This window comes from Balaenoptera musculus, chromosome 19 (genome assembly GCF_009873245.2).
Source record: "Balaenoptera musculus isolate JJ_BM4_2016_0621 chromosome 19, mBalMus1.pri.v3, whole genome shotgun sequence".
Lineage (NCBI taxonomy): Eukaryota > Metazoa > Chordata > Mammalia > Artiodactyla > Balaenopteridae > Balaenoptera > Balaenoptera musculus.
The window spans coordinates 24,482,359-24,504,577 of NC_045803.1; the positions used below are offsets into that span (position 1 = coordinate 24,482,359).

A 22,219-nucleotide genomic window follows, 5' to 3' on the forward strand; every position below is an offset into this window, starting at 1 on the left:
ATAACTATATATATATGAAATTAGTGAGGTGTTAATAAGAAATAAAATGCAGCAGAGTATCAAAGACCAGTAGATGGGCAGCATACCCAGAGATACTAATTAAAATTGTCTTCAGTTATGATTTTGTGTTGATTTGAATTTTATACTTTTTTCAGGTATAGATTGTAAATGTTTCTTAATTTTTATTATTCTATGCAGAATGTAACACTTCATTCCACTTTGGTCAATTCCCTTTCTGATCCTTTGTAGTACTCGCCATCTCCTCCCAACATTTTGGCATAAAAGTTTGGATTTGGTAATGTTACTTAAATATCTTGCCTGTAACTCTGTCTCTCTAAGTAGACTCTAAACTTATTCAGGTAAAACTTGTCTTAGACTTAACTTGTGCTAACCTTAGAATAAAAGCAAAACAAATACTTTGGATTGCATTGAATTGACGAGTTATTTTTATTACAGAAAGTGCTTTAATAAAATTATTGAAGCAAGCATTTATTGAGTACTATCTGTGTGCCTGGTACTTTCCAAGGTATAGTTATATGCCTAGAAATACCTAGAAAAGAAGTCTTCTGCAAAAGTATATTTGAACAAATGGAAGAGCATCCTTGTTCTTAGACAGGAAAACTCAACATTTTAAAGATGTCTGTTACAAGTTTAATGAAATTCCAATAAAATTCCAACAAGCTGTTTTATGGAGTTAGACCAGTTAATACTAAACTTCCTGTGGAAAAACAAACATGCAAGAATAACCAGAAAAACATAAAACAAAGACTTGCCCTAAGAGAGACAGTAAAAATATTTAAAAGCCTTTATAATTAAAATAACGTGATGCTGGTACATGAACAGAAAAATAGAACAGTTAAACAGAAAAAAAGTCCAGAAATAGACCCCCCAAGAACATATGGAAATTTCGTGTATGATAATGTCATGTATGACATCTCAAAATCATTGGGTCAAGGATGGACTTTTTAAATAAATAGTGATGGGACAACTGGATAGCCATTTGGAAAAGATGAAATAAAATTCATACTTTATACTGTACTCGAGAATAAACTCCAAACAGGTTAGTGATCTAAACGTTAAAAAAAAAAATGAAACCATACTAGTGCTAAAAGAAGACATGGGTTGGGACTTCCCTGGTGGCACAATGGTTAAGAATCCGTCTCCCAGTGCAGGAGACACAGGTTCGAGCCCTGGTCCGGGAAGATCCCTCATGCCGTGGAGCAACTAAGCCCGTGTGCCACAACTACTGAGCCTGCACTCTAGAGCCTGCAAGACACAACTACTGAGCATGTGTGCCACAACTACTGAAGCCCACATGCCTAGAGCCTGTGCTCCGCAACAAGAGAAGCCACTGCAATGAGAAGCCTGCACACCACAACAAAGAGTAGCCCCAGCTCACCACAACTAGAGAAAGCCCGTGCATAGCAACAAAGACCCAACGCAGCCCCAAAAAATAAAATAGAATAAATATAAAAAAATAAAAAAAATTAAAAAAAAAGAAGACATGGGTAAATTCCTTTGTTACCTTGGTATGGGAAAGACTTTCTAACTATGATTCAAACCCAGGGGCAATAAAAGATTATATAAAAATTAAAAGCAACATTTTGCATGGTGAAAAAATAGACAATGCCAAAAGACAACTGAGAAGCTGGAACAAAACATTTGTTACAAAGAGCTAATATCCAAGAATCTTAAAAATTGAGGGACAGGGTAGGGGCAAGATGGCGGAAGAGTAAGACGCGGAGATCACCTTCCTTCCCACAGATACAGTAGAAATACATCTACACGTGGAACTGCTCCTACAGAACACCCACTGAACGCTGGCAGAAGACGTCAGACCTCCCAAAAGGCAAGAAAATCCCCACGTACTTGGGTAGGGTAAAAGAAAAAAGAAATAACAGAGACAAAAGAATAGGGACGGGACCTGCGCCAGTGGGAGGGAGCCGTGAAGGAGGAAAGGTGTCCAGGCACTAGGAAGCCCCTTTGCGGGCAGAGACTGCGGGTGGCAGAGGGGGGAAGCTTCGGAGCCGCAGAGGAGAGCACAGCCACAGGGGTGCGGAGGGCAAAGCGGAGAGACTCCCGCACAGAGGCTCGGCGCCAACCAGCACTCACCAGCCCGAGAGGCTTACCTGCTCACCCGCCGGGGCGGGCGGGGGCTGGGAGCTGAGGCTCGGGCTTTGGTGCTAGATGGGAGGGAGTCCGGGAAAAAGTCTGCAGCTGCCGAAGAGGCAAGAGACTTTTTCTTGCCTCTTTGTTTCGTGGCGCGCAAGGAGAGGGGATTCAGAGCGCTGCCTAAACGAAATCCAGAGACGGGTGCGAGCCGCGGCTATCAGCGCGTATCCCACAGCAACAGGGGCGCAGAGGGAAAAAAGGAGAGATTCCCGCACAGAGGCTCAGCGCCGAGCAGCGCTCACCAGCCCGAGAGGCTTGTCTGCTCACCCGCTGGGGCAGGCGGGGCTGGGAGCTGAGGCGCGGGCTTCGGTCGGATCGCAGGGAGAGGACTGGGGTTGGCGGCGTGAACACAGCCTGAAGGGGTTGGCGTGCCGCGGCGAGCCGGGAGGGAGCCGGAGGGGAGGTCTGCAGCCGACGAAGAGGCAAGACACTTTTTCTTGCCTCTTTGTTTCGCGGCACGCAAGGAGAGGGGATTCAGAGCGCCGCCTAGACGAACTCCAGAGGCGGGCGCGAGCCGCGGCTAACAGCGCGGACCCCAGAGACGGGCGCGAGCCGCGGCCATCAGCGCGGACCCCAGAGACTGGTAGGAAACGCTAAGGCTGCTGCTGCCGCCACCAAGAAGCCTGTGTGCGAGCATAGGTCACTCTCCACACCGCCCCTCCCGGGAGCCTGTGCAGCCCGCCACTGCCAGGGTCCCGTGATCCGGGGACAACTTACCCGGGAAAACACACAGCGCGCCTCAGGCTGCTGCAACGTCACAACGCCTCTGACGCTGCAGGCTCGCCCCGCCTCCTCCGTACCGCTCCCTCCCCCGGCCTGAGTGACCCAGAGCCCCCGAAGCAGCTGCTCCTTTAACCCCGTTCTGTCTGGGCGGGGAACGGACGCCCTCAGGCGACGTACATGCAGAGGCGGGTCCAAATCCAAAGCTGAACGCTGGGAGCTGTACGAACAAAGAAGAGAAAGGGAAATCTCCCCCAGCAGCCTCAGAAGCAGCGGATTAAAGCTCCACAAACAACTTGATGTGCCTGAATCTGTTGAATACCTGAATAGACAACGAATCATCCCAAATTCAAAAGGTGGACTTTAGGAGCAGGATATATTAATTTCCCGTTTTCCTTTTTTTTTGTGAGTGTATATGTGTATGCTTCTGGGTGAGATTTTGTCTGTATAGCTTTGCTTTCACCGTCAGTCCTAGGGTTAGGTCCGTCCATTTTTTTTTTTTTTTTTTTTTTTTTACTTAAAAAAATTTTTTTTTTCCTAATATATGTTTTCTTAATAATTTTTTCCGTATTTTCTATTTTTAGAAATTAAAAAATTTTTTAATAAGTTTTTTCATATTTTATATTTTAAAAAATTAAAATTTTTTCTTAATAAATTTTTTTCTTAAAAATTTTTTCTTATTTTTTACTATAAAAAATTACTAAATCTATTTTTAAAAATTAAAAAAAATTTTTTTCTGAATACATTTACTCTTAATAATTTTTTTTTCTTATTTTTTATTATAATAGCTTTATTTTATTTTATTTTATCCTCTTTTTTTCTTTCTATTTTTTTCTCCCTTATATTCTGAGCTGTGTGGATGAAAGGCTCTTGGTGCTCCAGCCAGGCATCAGGGCTGTGCCTCTGAGGTGGGAGAGCCAACTTCAGGACACTGGTCCACAAGAGACCTACCAGCTCCACGTAATACCAAATGGCAAAAACCTCTCAGAGATCTCCATCTCAACATCAAGACCCAGCTTCACTCAACGACCAGCAAGATACAGGGCTGGACACCCTATGCCAAACAACTAGCAAGACAGGAACACAGCCCCATCCATTAGCAGGGAGGCTGCCTAAAATCATAAGGCCACAGACACCCCAAAACACACCACCAGACGTGGACGTGCCCACCAGAAAGACAAGATTCAACCTCATCCACCAGAACACAGGCAATAGTCCCCTCCACCAGGAAGCCTACACAACCCACTGAACCAACCTTACCCACTGGGGACAGATACCAAAACAACGGGAACTACGAACCTGCAGCCTGTGAAAAGGAGACCCCAAACACAGTAAGATAAGCAAAATGAGACGACAGAAAAACACACAGCAGATGAAGGATCAGGGTCAAAACACACGAGACCTAACAAATGAAGAGGAAATAGGTAGTCTACCTGAAAAAGAATTCAGAATAATGATAGTAAGGATGATCCAAAATCTTGGAAATAGAATAGACAAAATGCAAGAAACATTTAACAAGGACGTAGAAGAACTAAAGAGGAACCAAGCAACGATGAAAAACACAATAAATGAAATTAAAAATACTCTAGATGGGATCAATAGCAGAATAACTGAGGCAGAAGAAAGGATAAGTGACCTGGAAGATAAAATGGTGGAAATAACTACTGCAGAGCAGGATAAAGAAAAAAGAATGAAAAGAACTGAGGACAGTCTCAGAGACCTCTGGGACAACGTTAAACGCACCAACATTCGAATTATAGGGGTCCCAGAAGAAGAAGAGAAAAAGAAAGGGACTGAGAAAATATTTGAAGAGATTATAGTTGAAAACTTCCCTAATATGGGAAAGGAAATAGTTAATCAAGTCCAGGAAGCACAGAGAGTCCCATACAGGATAAACCCAAGGAGAAACACGCCAAGACACATATTAATCAAACTGTCAAAAATTAAATATAAAGAAAACATATTAAAAGCAGCAAGGGAAAAACAACAAATAACACACAAGGGAATCCCCATAAGGTTAACATCTGATCTTTCAGCAGAAACTCTGCAAGCCAGAAGGGAGTGGCAGGATATACTTAAAGTGATGAAGGAGAAAAACCTACAACCAAGATTACTCTACCCAGCAAGGATCTCATTCAGATGTGATGGAGAAATTAAAACCTTTACAGACAAGCAAAAGCTGAGAGAGTTCAGCACCACCAAACCAGCTTTACAACAAATGCTAAAGGAACTTCTCTAGGCAAGAAACACAAGAGAAGGAAAACACCTACAATAACAAACCCAAAACATTTAAGAAAATGGGAATAGGAACATACATATCGATAATTACCTTGAATGTAAATGGATTAAATGCTCCCACCAAAAGACACAGACTGGCTGAATGGATACAAAAACAAGACCCGTATATATGCTGTCTACAAGAGACCCACTTCAGACCTAGAGACACATACAGACTGAAAGTGAGGGGATGGAAAAAGATATTCCATGCAAATGGAAATCAAAAGAAAGCTGGAGTAGCAATTCTCATATCAGACAAAATAGACTTTAAAATAAAGAATATTGTAAGAGACAAAGAAGGACACTATATAATGATCAAGGGATCGATCCAAGAGGAAGGTATAACAATTGTAAATATTTATGCACCCAACATAGGAGCACCTCAATACATAAGGCAAATACTAACAGCCATAAAAGGGGAAATTGACAGCAACACACTCATAGTAGGGGACTTTAACACCCCACTTTCACCAATGGACAGATCATCCAAAATGAAAATAAATAAGGAAACACAAGCTTTAAATGATACATTAAACAAGATGGACTTAATTGATATTTATAGGACATTCCACCCAAAAACAACAGAATACACATTTTTCTCAAGTGCACATGGAACATTCTCCAGGATAGATCATATCTTGGGTCACAAATCAAGCCTTGGTAAATTTAAGAAAATTGAAATTGTATCAAGTATCTTTTCCGACCACAACGCTATGAGACTAGATATCAATTACAGGAAAAGATGTGTAAAAAATACAAACACATGGAGGCTACACAATACACTACTTAATAACGAAGTGATCACTGAAGAAATCAAAGGGGAAATAAAAAATACCTAGAAACAAATGACAATGGAGATACGACGACCCAAAACCTATGGGACGCAGCAAAAGCAGTGCTAAGAGGGAAGTTTATAGCAATACAAGCCTACCTCAAGAAACAGGAAACATCTCGAATAAACAACCTAACCTTGCACCTAAAGCAATTAGAGAAAGAAGAACAAAAAAACCCCAAAGCTAGCAGAAGGAAAGAAATCATAAAGATCAGGTCAGAAATAAATGAAAAAGAAATGAAGGAAACAATAGCAAAGATCAATAAAACTAAAAGCTGGTTCTTTGAGAAGATAAACAAAATTGATAAACCATTAGCCAGACTCATCAAGAGAAAAAGGGAGAAGACTCAAATCAATAGAATTAGAAATGAAAAAGGAGAAGTAACCACTGACCCTGCAGAAATACAAAAGATCATGAGAGATTACTACAAGCAACTCTACGCCAATAAAATGGACAACCTGGAAGAAATGGACAGATTCTTAGAAATGCACAAACTGCTGAGACTGAACCAGGAAGAAATAGAAAATATGAACAGACCAATCACAAGCACTGAAATTGAAACTGTGATTAAAAACCTTCCAACAAACAAAAGCCCAGGACCAGATGGCTTCACAGGTGAATTTTATCAAACATTTAGAGAAAAGCTAACACCTATCCTTCTCAAACTCTTCCAAAATATTGCAGAGGGAGGAACACTCCCAAACTCATTCTACGAGGCCACCATCACCCTGATACCAAAACCAGACAAAGATGTCACAAAGAAAGAAAACTACAGGCCAATATCACTGATGAACATAGATGCAAAAATCCTCAACAAAATACTAGCAAACAGAATCCAACAGCACATTAAAAGGATCATACACCATGATCAAGTGGGGTTTATCCCAGGAATGCAAGGATTCTTCAACATACGCAAATCAATCAATGTGATACACCATATTAACAAATTGAAGGAGAAAAACCATATGATCATCTCAATAGATGCAGAGAAAGCTTTCGACAAAATTCAACACCCATTTATGATAAAAGCCCTGCAGAAAGTAGGCATAGAGGGAACTTTCCTCAACATAATAAAGGCCATATATGACAAACCCACAGCCTACATTGTCCTCAATGGTGAAAAACTGAAACCATTTCCACTAAGATCAGGAACAAGACAAGGTTGCCCACTCTCACCACTATTATTCAACATAGTTTTGGAAGTGTTAGCCACAGCAATCAGAGAAGACAAAGGAATAAAAGGAATCCAAATCGGAAAAGAAGAAGTAAAGCTGTCACTGTTTGCAGATGACATGATACTCTACATAGAGAATCCTAAAGATGCTACCAGAAAACTCCTAGAGCTAATCAATGAATTTGGTAAAGTAGCAGGATACAAAATTAATGCACAGAAATCTCTTGCATTTCTATACACTAATGACGAAAAATCTGAAAGTGAAATTAAGAAAACACTCCCGTTTACCATTGCAACAAAAAGAATAAAATATCTAGGAATAAACCTACCTAAGGAGACAAAACACCTGTATGAAGAAAATTATAAGACACTGATGAAAGAAATGAAAGATGATACAAATAGATGGAAAGATATACCATGTTCCTGGATTGGAAGAATCAACATTGTGAAAATGACTCTACTACCCAAAGCAATCTACAGATTCAATGCAATCCCTATCAAACTACCACTGGCATTTTTCACAGAACTAGAACAAAAAATTTCACAATTTGTATGGAAACACAAGAGACCCCAAATAGCCAAAGCAATCTTGAGAACGAAAAATGGAGCTGGGGGAATCAGGCTCCCTGACTTCAGACTATATTACAAAGCTACAGTAATCAAGACAGCTTGGTACTGGCACAAAAGCAGAAATATTGATCAATGGAACAGGATAGAAAGCCCAGAGATAAACCCACGCACATATGGTCACCTTATTTTTGATAAAGGAGGCAAGCATATACAGTGGAGAAAAGACAGCCTCTTCAATAAGTGGTGCTGGGAAAATTGGACAGATACATGTAAAAGTATGAAATTAGAACACTCCCTGACACCATGCACAAAAATAAACTCAAAGTGGATTAAAGACCTAAGTGTAAGACCAGACACTATCAAACTCTTAGAGGAAAACATAGGCAGAACACTCTATGACATACATCACAGCAAGATTCTTTTTGACCCAGCCCCCAGAGAAATGGAAATAAGAACACAAATAAACAAATGGGACCTAATGAAACTTAAAAGCTTTTGCACAGCAAAGGAAACCATAAACAAGACCAAAAGACAACCATCAGAATGGGAGAAAATATTTGCAAATGAAGCAACTGACAAAGGATTAATCTCCAAGATTTACAAGCAGCTCATGCAGCTCAATAACAAAAAAACGAACAACCCAATCCAAAAATGGGCAGAAGACCTAAATAGACATTTCTCCAAAGAAGATATACAGATGGCCTACAGACACATGAAAGAATGCTCAACATCATTAATCATTAGAGAAATGCAAATCAAAACTACAATGAGATATCATCTCACACCGGTCAGAATGGCCATCATCAAAAAATCTAGAAACAATAAATGCTGGAGAGGGTGTGGAGGAAAGGGAACTCTCTTGCACTGTTGGTGGGAATGTAAATTGATACAGCCACTATGGAGAACAGTATGGAGGTTCCTTAAAAAACTACAAATAGAACTACCATACGATCCAGCAATCCCACTACTGGGCATATACCCTGAGAAAACCATAGTTCAAAAAGAGTCATGGACCAAAATGTTCATTGCAGCTCTATTTACAATAGCCAGGACATGGAAGCAACCTAAATGTCCATCGACAGATGAATGGATAAAGAAGATGTGGCACATATATACAATGGAATATTACTCAGCCATAAAAAGAAATGAAATGGAGGTATTTGTAATGAGGTGGATGGAGTTAGAGTCTGTCATACAGAGTGAAGTAAGTCAGAAAGAGAAAAACAAATACAGTATGCTAACACATATATACGGAATCTAAGGGAAAAAAAAAAGCCATGAAGAACCTAGTGGCAAGACGGGAATAAAGACACAGACCTACTAGAGAATGGACTTGAGGATATGGGGAGGGGGTGGGGTGAGATGTGACAGGGTGAGAGAGTGTCATGGACATATATACACTACCAAATGTAAAATAGATAGCTAGTGGGAAGCAGCCGCATAGCACAGGGAGATCAGCTCGGTGCTTTGTGACCACCTAGAGGGGTGGGATGGGGAGGGTGGGAGGGAGGGAGATGCCAGAGGGAAGAGATATGGGAACATATTGTATATGTATAACTGATTAACTTTGTTATAAAGCAGAAGCTAACACACCATTGTAAGGCAATTATACTTCAATAAAGGTGTTAAAAAAAAAAAAAAAATTGAGGGACAAAGAACCAAAAACCTAAGAGAAAAATGGGGGAAAATATGATTGATCAGTTCATTTAAAACATTAAAAAATGGACCTTAAATATTTGGAAAGATGTTCAAACTAACTCATAATTAGAGAAGTGTAAATTAAAACACATTGAGATACCATTTCTCATCTATCAGACTAGCAAAGTTAAACAGTGTGGCAAACATTTGCTGAGCCTGGGGAGAAACAGACACTCCCATATATAGCTGGTGACTACAACTCTTCTATATGGGAATTGGACAACATCTAAAAAAAAGTCTACATTTGCACTTACCCTTTGACCCAGCAGTCTTACTTTTAGGGACCCACCCTGGAGGTTGCCTCCAACAGCATGAATAGATATTATATATATGCACAGGGTTGTTCATTGCATCATTGTTTATAATTGCAAATTTTGGAATGCCCATGTCCTTAGTCCCCATGCATGAGGGATTATTTGAATAAACTGTGGTATGTCCACACAGTGGAGTACTACGAAGTTGTGAAAAAAGAATGAGTGTGGTCTCTATGAACTGATATGGAATAATTTCTAGGCTATATCGTTACATAAAAACAGCAAAGTAAAAGACGAAAGGTTTATACACTCTGAAGAGAAACCAGAGGACTTCCCTGGTGGCGCAGTGGTTGAGAATCTGCCTTCCAGTGTGGGGAAACGCGGGTTCGATCCCTGGTCAGGGAACTGGATGCCGCATGCATGCTGTGGCTGGGAGTTCGCATGCCACAACTAAGGAGCCCGCGAACTGCAACTAGGGAGCCTGCCAGCCGCAGCTAAGTAGCACATGTGCCACAACTAAGGAACATACGTGCTGCAGCTAAGGAGCTGGTGAGCTGCAACTAAGGAGCCCGTGAGCTGCAACTAAGGAACCCGCCTGCCACCACTAAGACCAGGAGCAACCAAAATAAAGAAATAAAATAAACAAAATAAAAATTTTTAAAAAAACCAGCAAAGTACAAAAGAGTATGTATTGTACGCTACTCTTCATGTAAGAAAGAAGGGGATATCTGCTCATTTTTACAGAAGAAATACAGGAAGGATAAATCAGAAACTAATTGGTTACCTTCAGGGAGTGGGGAGGAACAGGGTGGGAAGAATGAAAAAAATAGGTACAGTGCAGTAGGGTTGAGGGTTGAGCAATACTTCCATTTGAATATACCTTCCACTTGAGTATACCATTTGAATAGCTCTGACTCTTAAACTATGGTAATGTTTTATATTCCCCAAATGTAAATAATTAATTAAAATTAATCCACGTGTGGAAGGTACCCAAAATAGAATACAAACAGTAACAACTGACCCTAACCATATTACAAATGAATAATACTACCACACTGAAGGGGGAGGGGACGACAAGAATTAACCAAAGTACCTTTGGAAAACATTGACTAGACACTGTAAAGCTAAACAAAAAAGAACTGCACACAAATCCTGTACTCTGTATAATAAATTTTTTTCTCACAGAGGTAGGAATTAGCAATTCTGGAATTTATATATATATATATATATATATATATATATATATTTATATATATATATTTGCACACATACTTACATACATAGTGTTATATATATGGTGTGTATACATACACACACTGATATTAAATAAATAAGTAAATGTGGCTAATTTGAGCCAGATTTTTTTTCACTGTTGGAAAATGTAGTTACAAATAAGGAAAGAGGAGTGGCTAGAATATACCCTGTGGTTTTGGGCTGGAGTTGGGAGTATCAGTATGAATTCATGATTTTTACACAGATGTATAGATACAGAAATAGATACAGAAATAAATGTGGGTGTGTATATGCGAGCTTACATCCATATCTTTCCTAATTGTCCACTGAGAGAACCTAGAAGCAATGAAACCCCAATAGCAATGAGCAAACCTAGTGCCCAGATATTGATTTCCAAATACCACTTTCTAATAAAGGAACCAGAGTTCCTTGGAGAAATGGTTGATTCCAGGGCTGGGTCAAGAAAAATACAAGACGAACCTGGAGCATCTTGTGGTACCAGAAAGTAAGAAAGTGCTCCAAAAAATTATAGAGGTGTGTTAGAAGGATGCTGGAGACAACGTGAAGAAGGCTCAATGGCCAAAGCTGGAACAATTTGAGCAAGAAAATAAATAATGATACTATTGGATTACATCTGATAGAATAAATATCCATGAGTCCATGCTGATATATATAGATAAATGGGAGAGAAGGGACTTGTATTACAATGGAATTCCAATTACTAAGTATAGATGGAATGATGGAAATAAAAAAATCACCAGGGCTTCCCTGGTGGCGCAGTGGTTGAGAATCTGCCTGCCAATGCAGGGGACACGGGTTCGAGCCCTGGTCTGGGAAGATCCCACATGCCGCAGAGCAACTAGGCCCATGAGCCACAATTACTGAGCCTGCGCGTCTGGAACCTGTGCTCCGCAACAAGAGAGGCCACGATAGTGAGAGGCCTGCGCACCGTGATGAAGAGTGGCCCCCGCTTGCCGCAACTGGAGAAAGCCCTCGCACAGAAACGAAGACCCAACACAGCCATAAATAAATAAATTTTTTAAAAAGTGCATTAAAAAAAAAAATCACCATTAGGCAAATACAAGAGTAATAACTATTGCAGGCAAGAACCACTAAATTTAGCTGGTAGAAGTATGATGAGAAATGGAAAATTTGCATAATTTCAAAGTATTTCCATTCAAGATACTTTTTAATTGTAAAAGGAAAAATTGTAACTTTACAGTGCAGAAACCCAGCAGACTCCACCTTAACCAAATGATCAAGGTTAACATCACCAGTAATAAGATACATCAACATCACATACCCCCTGATATGTGCTGAGAAGGGTACAACCATTTCTGGGTATTCTTGTGAAAAATGCATAACCTAAGTCTAATCATGAGAAAACGTCAGACGAACCTAAATTGAGGTACATTCTACAAAATAACTGACATTTCTAAAATGTCAAAGTCGTGAAAGATGAAGATTGAGGAACTATCACAGAGTAGAGAAGCCTAAGGAGACCTGGAAACTAAACGCAGTGTGGGATCCTGGATGGGATCCAGGACCAAAACAAGGATATTTGTGGTGAAATTGGCAAAATTTGAATAAGGTCCATAGATTAGTAGTATTGTACCAGTGTTTATTTTCTGGTTTCGAATAGTTGTGCTATTGGTTATGTAAGATGAGACAAGTAGAGGAAGCTGAGTAAAGAGGAACTTCATTTTTTTTTTTACTTTTCTATAAGTCTAATTTTTTTCAAAATAAAAAGCCAAAAAAGTAAAAATAAGAGAATTCTTCTAAAATAATTCCTCCTCTGTGAGTATTCACACATTTCTACCTTTTATGTTGTTCTAAGCAAACATCTCCTTTTTATAGTATTAACCATGACTTCATAGAACTCGGAAAACATCTCTTTTGTTGTTGCCAAACAAAGGAAATAGGGGGAAAAAAATCAAACGCAGAATATAGGATATTCAGTTTGCACACCCATTATCCAAAATAAAACGTCATGAAGGAACTCCTTTGGCTTTTTCTCTTTAGCATAGCACTGAACCCAGGCACACACGTGTGGGTCTATCAAAAGAAGCTGTATGTCCAAAAAAGTGCCTCCTCACTTATGTAGTGATGTAATTTCATTGGTCCTCTTTCACCAGAACAAAAATGTCTTTTTCTGTTTACTGTATCATGCATAGCTATTTTCACACCTAGAAATACTGTTGGTCATTACATTCCCACCTTGTGGTTGATGACACATTTTACTCTGCAGCCTGTTTTAATACCAAGTATAAAAAGTTTATACTTGTTCCTATCTTCAGCTTTTGTAAGAATATACTACTGTGTCATTTGTGTGTTCTTTTCAGATTATGCAAATTCTGCATCTTTAGCAGTTTGTGATTGAAGTAACTATTACATCTTTAAGATTTAATATTTAATCTATGAAAATAATAGATCTAGAATTTTGACTCTTACATGTCGATTATTATGACATGTAAAATTTGGTAGCTGATTCTTCAGCACTGGTACTTTGGCCATATTTAAATTAAGGTTTAAAACTAAATATAAGGTTTAAATTGACACATAAGGTTTAAAATAAGGTAATTTCATTAGATACATCATGCTTTTTTGAGCATTCACCTACTTACCAGGTGTTTATTAAGCACTTTTCTTGGAGAAGTGTATAGGAATGATCAAGCTATATATATCAATACAATGCCCATGCCTTCATGGAGCTTACATTTTATTGTATGTGAGGACCATGTGAACTAATTTTGAAAATGACTGCTGCTGTGTTTTTACATTGAGCTGCTTTACATGTTAGAAAGTCATTTAATCACATAGTGAGTTGTAAGTAACTTACTAGAGAATAACATTTTGCTTGTTAAATTTCTTTAAATCTTGGGGATTTTCTCCTTTCCTGCAAGCTCTGTTTTCACTTTGAAATATTTAGTAACCTCTGTAACATGTGGTAGATAAGCATCATTGATGGAATTTGGCTTTTATTGCTCACTCTATTGGAACAATTAATCCATATAAAAGCCCTGCTTTCTGCCAGAACAAGCTTGTTTTTCAACACTGAGGCATTTTCTTTTGGTCTACAGATGTTGGCTGAACAGGCGTCAGATCGATGGGTCTTTGAATAGAACTCCCCCTGAGTTCTATGACCGAGTGTGGCAGATCCTGGAGCGCACACCCAATGGAATCATTGTAGCCGGAAGGCATTTGCCCCAGGTACAGCCCCACTGTGTTTGTGTCAGTAAAGGGACTTATAAAGGGACCTCAAGGAGCAGAGAGTTCTTTCCTTCTCTGCTTTGAAAATAACTTTTCTACTTATTCCATTTTCTAAGAGTATTTAAAGTAGGGGTATCCAGATACCTGAAGGGAGAAAATAAGTCTGGTCAATTGGATTGGAAGTATTTTTTCCCAATCTGAGTTCCTTTTATTTTTCAGTTTTAGTGTTCCTCTATAAAAAAGCCTTGTTTTACAAATGGATATTTTGCTTGAAAGTTGTTTTCAATAAAAAAAAAATTTGTTTTATCATATTTCAGATGTTTCAAGGAAGTTCTCAGTTTAAAGACACCATATGGTCAAACCTTTTGCCAAGCAATCTATCCTTCCTTTGTTTGCTTATTAGTGAATTTAGGGTTTCTTATATTGACATTACTGAGTGGTGGTGTTCCTTCACCACCAACTGTAATGGGCCAGTGCTGGGGGACCTCACAAACAGGAAAACATACTTTCAAAAGACAGAACCAAATCAGTCTTAAGAAACAAGGTGACTTAGTAATGCTGTGGATAAGGAAATTACTAGTTAAGAACTGCACTGAATGTGAAAAGTACAGTAACTTTTTAGGTCATTAGACAATCACTTATTTAATTGAGATGTAACTTACCGTTGGTCTGAATGAATTAGTGTTCCCTCCTTTAGATGGTTTCCCAAGTTATATAAACTGGCCTGCCTCTTTGATTTAATTATTTTATTTAATCCTGACACCTAAATCATTGTGCTTATGCACAAACGGGAATAATTAGGTCTTCAAGAGATGGAGTACTGTATCTGTTTATAGTGTTGAAACATCAAACAAATTATTCTTGATGAAGGTCTTTATACCAAGTATTCTTTTTTTATTGAAGTATACTTGATTTACAATATTAGTTTCAGGTGTACAGCATAGTGATTCAATATTTTTATAAATTATACTCTATTTAAAGTTATTATAAAATATTGGCTGTATTCCCTGTGCTGTATAGCAGGGGTCCCCAACCCCTGGGCCACAGACCGGTACTGGTCCATGGCCTGTTAGGAAGTGGGCTGCACAGCAGGAGGTGAGTGGCGGGCGAGTGAGCAAGTGAAGCTTCATCTGTATTTACAGCCGCTCCCCATTGCTCGCATTACCTCCTGAGCTCCGCCTCCTGTCAGATCAGCGGCGGCACTAGATTCTCATAGGAGCGTGAACCCTGCTGTGAACTGCACCTGCGAGGGATCTAGGTTGCACGCTCCTTATGAGAATCTAATGCCTGATGATCTGAGGTGGAGCTGAGGCGGTGATGCTAGTGCTGGGGAGTGGCTGTAAATACAGATGATCATTAGCAGAGAGGTTCGACTGCACAGAGACCATAATAAATCAGTTGCTTGCAGACTCATATCAAAACCCTACAGGGAGTGGCAAGTGAAAACGAGCTCAGGGCTCCCACTGATTCTGCATTATGGTGAGTTGTATAATTATTTCATTATATATTACAATGTAATAATAATAGAAATAAAGTGCACAATAAATGTAATGTGCTTGAATCATTCCAAAACCATCCCCCCCACCCCCACCCCTCGCCATAGAAAAATTGTCTTCCATGAAACCAGTCCCTGGTGCCAAAAAGGTTGGGGACCGCTGCTATATAGTGTATACTTGTAGCTTATTTATTTTATACATAGTTTGTACCTCGTAGTCCCTTACCCCTATCTTGCCCCTCTCCTCTTCCCTCACCCCACTGGCAACTACTCGTTTGATCTCTCTATCTGTGAAAATAAAATATTCTTAAATACACACACCCATACTCATTTTGTTTATATGTACATAGAGTATTTCTGAAAGGACCCACGAGAAATTGGTAGCGTTCTAGTCTTTGCCTTTGGGAAAAGGAACTGTGATCTGGGGGGACAGAGCAGCTTTTCACTGAAAACCCTTTTTAACCTTTCAGAATTTGAACTTTGTGAATCTATTATTTATTTTCAAAAATGAATAAGAACTTTTTAAAAGTATTCTTTATGCTATTAACAAAACTGTTGAGTGGTTCTTGTCGGCTGCCAGTATAGGTGCTCCAGCCCTTTCCCAGATGCTCTGTGACCGTTGTATGGGGCAGCTCTGTCTCCTGTGGGTGGGGAGCTGGCCTCTACTGTTCGTGTCCTGCTTCTTCTGCTAGGCCTTGTGTCCGTGTACAGTGGACTCTGGCAATGTTTTGTTAGCTTCTTTCCCAACCCCTGCTAATACCTACCAGATATATTCTTTTAATTGTCTAATTGCCTGGGCCACTTACATTTAGTATTTTCTCCTTGCTAACAACAACTACATGTTAAGTATTTTTATGTGCCAGGCACTTTTCTAAGTGCTCCTTTAATGCTCACAACAGTCTTTTGAGGTAGGTACTTTATTGTTACTGTTTGACAGATGAGGAAACTAAAGCACAGCTAAGTGGTTTTTCCAAGGTCACACATCTAGGAAGTAGCTGACCCAGAGTGCAACCCCCTTCCCCAGCAATTTGACTTCTGAGCCTTTTCTCTTAACTTCTCTGCTACAGTTGCCACTTCTTTCAGAGATTGGAAAATAAGGCAGCCTTGATGTCTCTTCTCTAGGTTTAACTTCGTATTGCACACTAGCTAGGTTGACTTTTCAAATGAGATATATTAAAAGGAAGTTGATGTGAACCCATGAAAAGTTCTTCCTTTTCTTCTGTAACCCCATTAGTCTCATTGCTAGACATCTAAACAGTTATAATTACAGGCATATCTCAAATATTGCAGGTTTGGTTCCAGACGATTGCAATAAAGCAAATTACATAAAATTTTCTGGTTTTCCAGTGCATATAAAAATTATGTTTACCCTACACTGTAGTCTACTAAGTGTGCAATAGCATTATGTCTAAAAAAACAATGTACGTACCTTAATTAAAAAGTACTTTATTGCTAAAAATTGGTAACCGTCATCTAACAACACAGAGTTGCCACAAACCTTCAATTTGTAAAAAAAAAAAAAAAAATCTGTAAAGTGCAGTAAAGTGAAGCACAATAAAACAAGGTACGCCCGTACCCTGTTGAACAACCAGCTTCATTTTCCCCTAATTAGGTACTACCTGTAAACATTAACATTATGTTGGATTGTATTGAATACAGAATACAATAGATGGACCATACTGAATATAGGACTGAGGCATTATTATACCAAGCAGAATAACACTGCTGTCATTTGATTGAAAGGAGACATTTCTGCTGGGTCCCATTTTGAGTAGTACGTAGATAGACATTGTTCAGAGGCTGTGATTAAGTTCACTGTAAATCATCACTGAGGTAAAAGCAAATAAGTATGACTCATCATCTCTGCATCTCTGGTAATAATTCTGGGGACTCCATCTGCTTTCCACCATATGAGCCTAACATTTAGAGCCTTTCCTTCCATCCTTTGAAGATTATCTACCATGCCCAGATTTGGTTCAGATTTGAGTTTATTTTCTGCTTTCATTTGGTTTGTGGAATGTGAATGGAAGATTTTGCAATACACTTGTCTTAAATGAAATATAAGGAGTAGAGTAGAGAACATTTTTTTTGTTTTGCTTTTTTCTGCACATAATGTTGTTTCACTTATTTGTATGCATTTTTATGCTGCCAGCTCAGAAAGGACCTGCCACAGAAATGATGTTAATTTAATAGCAGGTGACTTACATGCTGAAGTCTGACAGCAAGCATAATAACTTCTTGTGTTAATTCTGAAAGCAATATGTACTCTTATTTGTTGTCTCAATTTTTGGCTGTTCTGTTTGTGTATTGAAGTGGTTTTCTAATATAGTCCCTTTTCCCTAAAAACATTAATATAGTAAAGATAACTACTAAAAACAGGAGGTTTAATTTATCACAATAGTCAGCTGGTTGGCTTCAGTAATTTGACATATATAAAATCCGATAGTCATATAGCTGAAAATGCTCTATAAGGTTTTGTAGAAGCTGAAAAAGATTATTGACTAGAAAATGAAATTTTCCTATTAAGTGGGAACCAGGATATAACAATGCAGCATATTAATATTGAGTTATTTCTTTCAGCAACCAACCCTGTCAGATATGACCATGTATGAGATGAATTTCTCTCTCCTTGTTGAAGACATGTTGGGAAATATCGACCAGCCAAAATACAGACAGATAGTTGTGGAGGTTTGTATTTTAAAATGTAGATTGCTGAAGAAGTGCTTTCTATCTGTTCCCTGAAAACTAGTATAAGGAAACTGCCCAAGAGACCAGGAATTCCACTCCTCACCTAACCCAAATCTCCAGTTGAGTCCTGGAGAAGATGGCCATCCTTGACCCAAGTTGAAGCACATGAACAATTCAAACATCTTAAATCCATCAGGGTGGAAAGGCTAACTGCCCAACTTTCTCAGCTACACACTCACCCCCACAGTAAGTGCATCAACGATACTATGAAAGAGAGGAAGTGACCTTTTTCTATTTGTCTTTTTTTTTTTTTCTGTTTACAGAAATAACTCATGACTATTGTACAAAATTTCAATAGTTCAGAAAATTATAGAAAAGAAAGCCAAAAATGTCTCTATATCCACTAACAATAGATTGTCACTATTATTTTGAGGGACACCTTTCTAGACATCTCTCTGTGATCAGAGAAGGCGTGTAATTTTGTGTATCATCATTGCTCCATATAAAGTTAAATGCTAGCATACACACACACGTGCATGCGCATGTGTACACATATTTTTTTGCCATTTTAAAACATTATATCAAATACATAGAGAGAAAATAAATAAATAAATAAATAAGAAAAAAGAAAAAAAATACATTTTGAGAATCCTTGATCTTTGATTTGAGAATCCCTCAAATGAATGGATATAATTTATAGCTCATCCTCACTTTGTCTGTTTCTCTGGGAATGTCTCCATCAGACTTTGTGTTTCTTGAGGGTGGGTAATATGTCTTATTGATACAGAAGCTCTCAGTGAGTGCTGAACTGGATGTGGCACCTCCTAAAATCCCCGTCTAAAGACGGGGTTTTTAGAAGGGTGAATGCCTTCCTTGTGCTGTTAACCTTTTGGTATCTTGTGCCCATAATTATCTCTAAAATAAAGTCATTCTCTTTGCAGAAGAAATCTACATTTAGTACTTGAGCAAAACTTCGAATTCTTTTGACTAAAGCCCTGCGCCAAGGTCTCCCACATTGTGACCCCTGGATTTTTCTGTTTCCTTTGGTTCTTTCCAGTTCTGTTTGGGAAGCATTTCAATAAAATACATGCAGAAAGATTCCCAAGTTGGGGATTATGAGGCCATAATTCCATGTCCAACTTAGAAGCCATAATCATCATGAGAAAGTCTTTACCAAGCATTGTATACTCAGATACAATCTTTGCATATTACAGTTTGTCATATAAAATGAACATTACTACTTAGATAAATGTATAGGGTAGCCAAACAATAGGATGATGCCTTAAACTAAGATAGCTTATACAAACCAAATAGTACTCATGTCATAGTCAGAGTTAAGTATATTGTTTAAAACATAACTGTCCCCTGAAAAATACTATGATGTCACAGAATTATACTCATTTTGGGGTGCTAGACTCCAAGTCATTTGATCCTGAGCCTAGATCCAGAATCTCCACTGAACTCATCTGCCTTCTCTGGCTTTGTTGCCTACCACCTCTTCCGAGGCAGCCTCTGCTCCACTGGACACTGTTCTGGTGTCTTGCCACCAAGGATTAAGGCCTGAAGACCAGAAAGAGTTCAGACACTTTGGGTGAATAGGGCACTATGTACTGTTGACAGGATTAGAAAAGTCATTTTTCTAAGTTATTAGTTTTATTTAAGTGACTAAAAAACATTTCCATACAGCTACAGGGATACATACAATGAAAAAAAAAGTGAAGTTTCCAAACAGAACTCATGCTATTAATTGGCAAGATTAGGAAGATTCCATCCATGGATGATCCTAAAGCCTATCATTGTACAGAACACACTGTGGAATATGAGGACCATACATCAGTCTGAGTAAAGAATGAAAACATATCCAGACTGTGTCGCTTTTATGGTTCATATAATTGGCTTTCAATGTGTCTGTCTCTTCTAGTTACTAATGGTTGTATCCACTGTACTGGAAAGAAACCCTGAGCTAGAATTTCAAGACAAAGTAGATCTAGACAAACTGGTGAAAGAAGCATTTCATGAATTTCAAAAAGATGAGAGTCAACTAAAAGAAGTTGAAAAACAAGTAAGTAGACAAAATAGCTTTTTGTAGAATTGCTTTTTTGTCTCAGTTCTTCAAAATATCCCTAATCTCTTATCATTTAACTTATGAAACAGATTTACAGAGTACAAAATAGAGTACTTGAGAGGCAGAGGGAAGTCTGATTTATTTAAGGAATTAATGTTACTTTTTAGTTAATTACTAGTCAGTTCAGCTATGAAGTTCTAACTAAAAAGAAATCTAAGAAGAGATAAATTTTCCTTTTTATAGTTAGCAGTTAAAATGTGTTTTACCAGCAAAGAGCCATAGATTCCAGAAGGCTATAAAATTAAATTCTGGGGAGGATGGGAATGAGTAACAGACTACATTGGCACTGTGTACTACCTAATATAGTCCCTTCCAGGCTCTCTGTTTAATATTTTATGCTTGTCAGTAAAAAGGTTCCCTAAGTAAATAAAAATTATCCGCAAAGAGGAGAATACTAAAAATGTCTGTCTTTGCTTTATATGCTGAGAAGACACCTCAGGAAAATAAAAGAAAAACTCAAGAAGCTCATCTTTTCCATGAGGAAATATTTCTGTGAATTTATTTTTCCCTCTAGGCTGACACTGACTTTACCTGTCAACTCTTTACCAACAAAAAAATCAAACAACTTGCTTATTGTTTTCCTTTGTAGGATGACATGACTTCCTTTTACAATACTCCCCCCCTGGGAAAAAGAGGAACATGCAGCTATTTGACAAAGGTCGTGATGAATTTGCTGCTGGAAGGAGAAGTCAAGCCAAGCAATGATGACCCATGTCTGGTTAGCTAGTGAGGAAGGTGTTAGAGACTCTGTTGAGGCAGGTTTTCCAGAAGTGTGTGAAGTTTGTGTTGAAGCTTAATCAAGGCAGCCGTTAATGTGTGGGCTGATCATGCTGGTGAGTGGTTGCCACACCCTTGGCAGAGTTATTGGACCTCTTGCATGCCATAAGCACTCTGATGGTAAGAACTGCTTATAATCAAGTGAAAATAAGTTCTCATGATTATGCCCACTACAATAATAATCTTTACTGAACAATAGTAATTGTTTATGAATTGAAAGTTCACTGCATGTTTTATGATTACACAGCTCCTCAAAATGAGTCTTTGCACTTTGGACTAAATTCCCACCTTACTGCCAATTAAATGAATTTCCCAACTAATTATGCGTACTAGGAATGAAAATATGTGGAAAGGTAAATTTTTTTAAGTGGCATTACAGTGCTAGAAAAAGATACCAGTATGCATCTTAAAAGCAAAATCATCCAGCTGATATTTTGATTCTCAAACTGCATTATTGATAATATTTTAGTATACAGAGCTATTGTACAATTTTTGCCTTGTAAACATGATTGTGGTTTTGTATTTGTGCTAACTGTAGTGGTTGAACTAAAATAATAAATCTATGCCTGATCAAATATTTTCTTTGTGCCCTTACTAAAAACAGAATTTAAGTAAGATTATTCAGAAGTGTGGACTGTTAACCTAGTTTGTACTCATAAAAAACAAAATTAAAAGTCATTAAATTTTATTTCTGAATTAATGAATATATCTGGATACATTCTTTGTTCCCATTTTTCACGGTATCAAGTTTATTACTCCTGAATATTTTCATTTAATTGATCAGGAGATGAAATGGAAGAGAATCTATGGTACCTACAATTACACATATTTTGTTACCAAATTCACTTAAGCAAATGTCAATAAAAATATAAAGTAGATTAAACATTTAAATTTTATGAATTTATTTCCTTACTGAATATTACAGTGAAGCCCATTAATTTGAGCCCTGGCCCCAAAGAGAGTCATTTTTCTGACCAGTCTGATTATTGAGTT

General features: G+C 38.4%; 1 protein-coding gene across 4 annotated transcripts in view; it reads left to right on the forward strand.

Moving 5' to 3' along the window:
• The window catches only part of PHKB (phosphorylase kinase regulatory subunit beta), a 199,119-nt gene extending 177,189 nt beyond the window's left edge, over nt 1-21,930 (forward strand). The window contains exons 28-31 of one of the 4 annotated variants that reach the window (XM_036832518.1): nt 14,012-14,141; nt 18,217-18,324; nt 20,246-20,386; nt 21,039-21,789. In XM_036832518.1, the coding sequence (XP_036688413.1) occupies nt 14,012-14,141; nt 18,217-18,324; nt 20,246-20,386; nt 21,039-21,176 (517 nt within the window). In that variant the 3' untranslated portion in view covers nt 21,177-21,789. Of the gene's footprint in view, nt 1-14,011; nt 14,142-18,216; nt 18,325-20,245; nt 20,387-21,038 lie in introns of all 4 variants that reach the window. The other 3 variants (XM_036832517.1, XM_036832520.1, XM_036832519.1) reach the window with 3 other exon arrangements.
• The last annotated feature ends 289 nt before the right edge of the window (nt 21,931-22,219 follow it).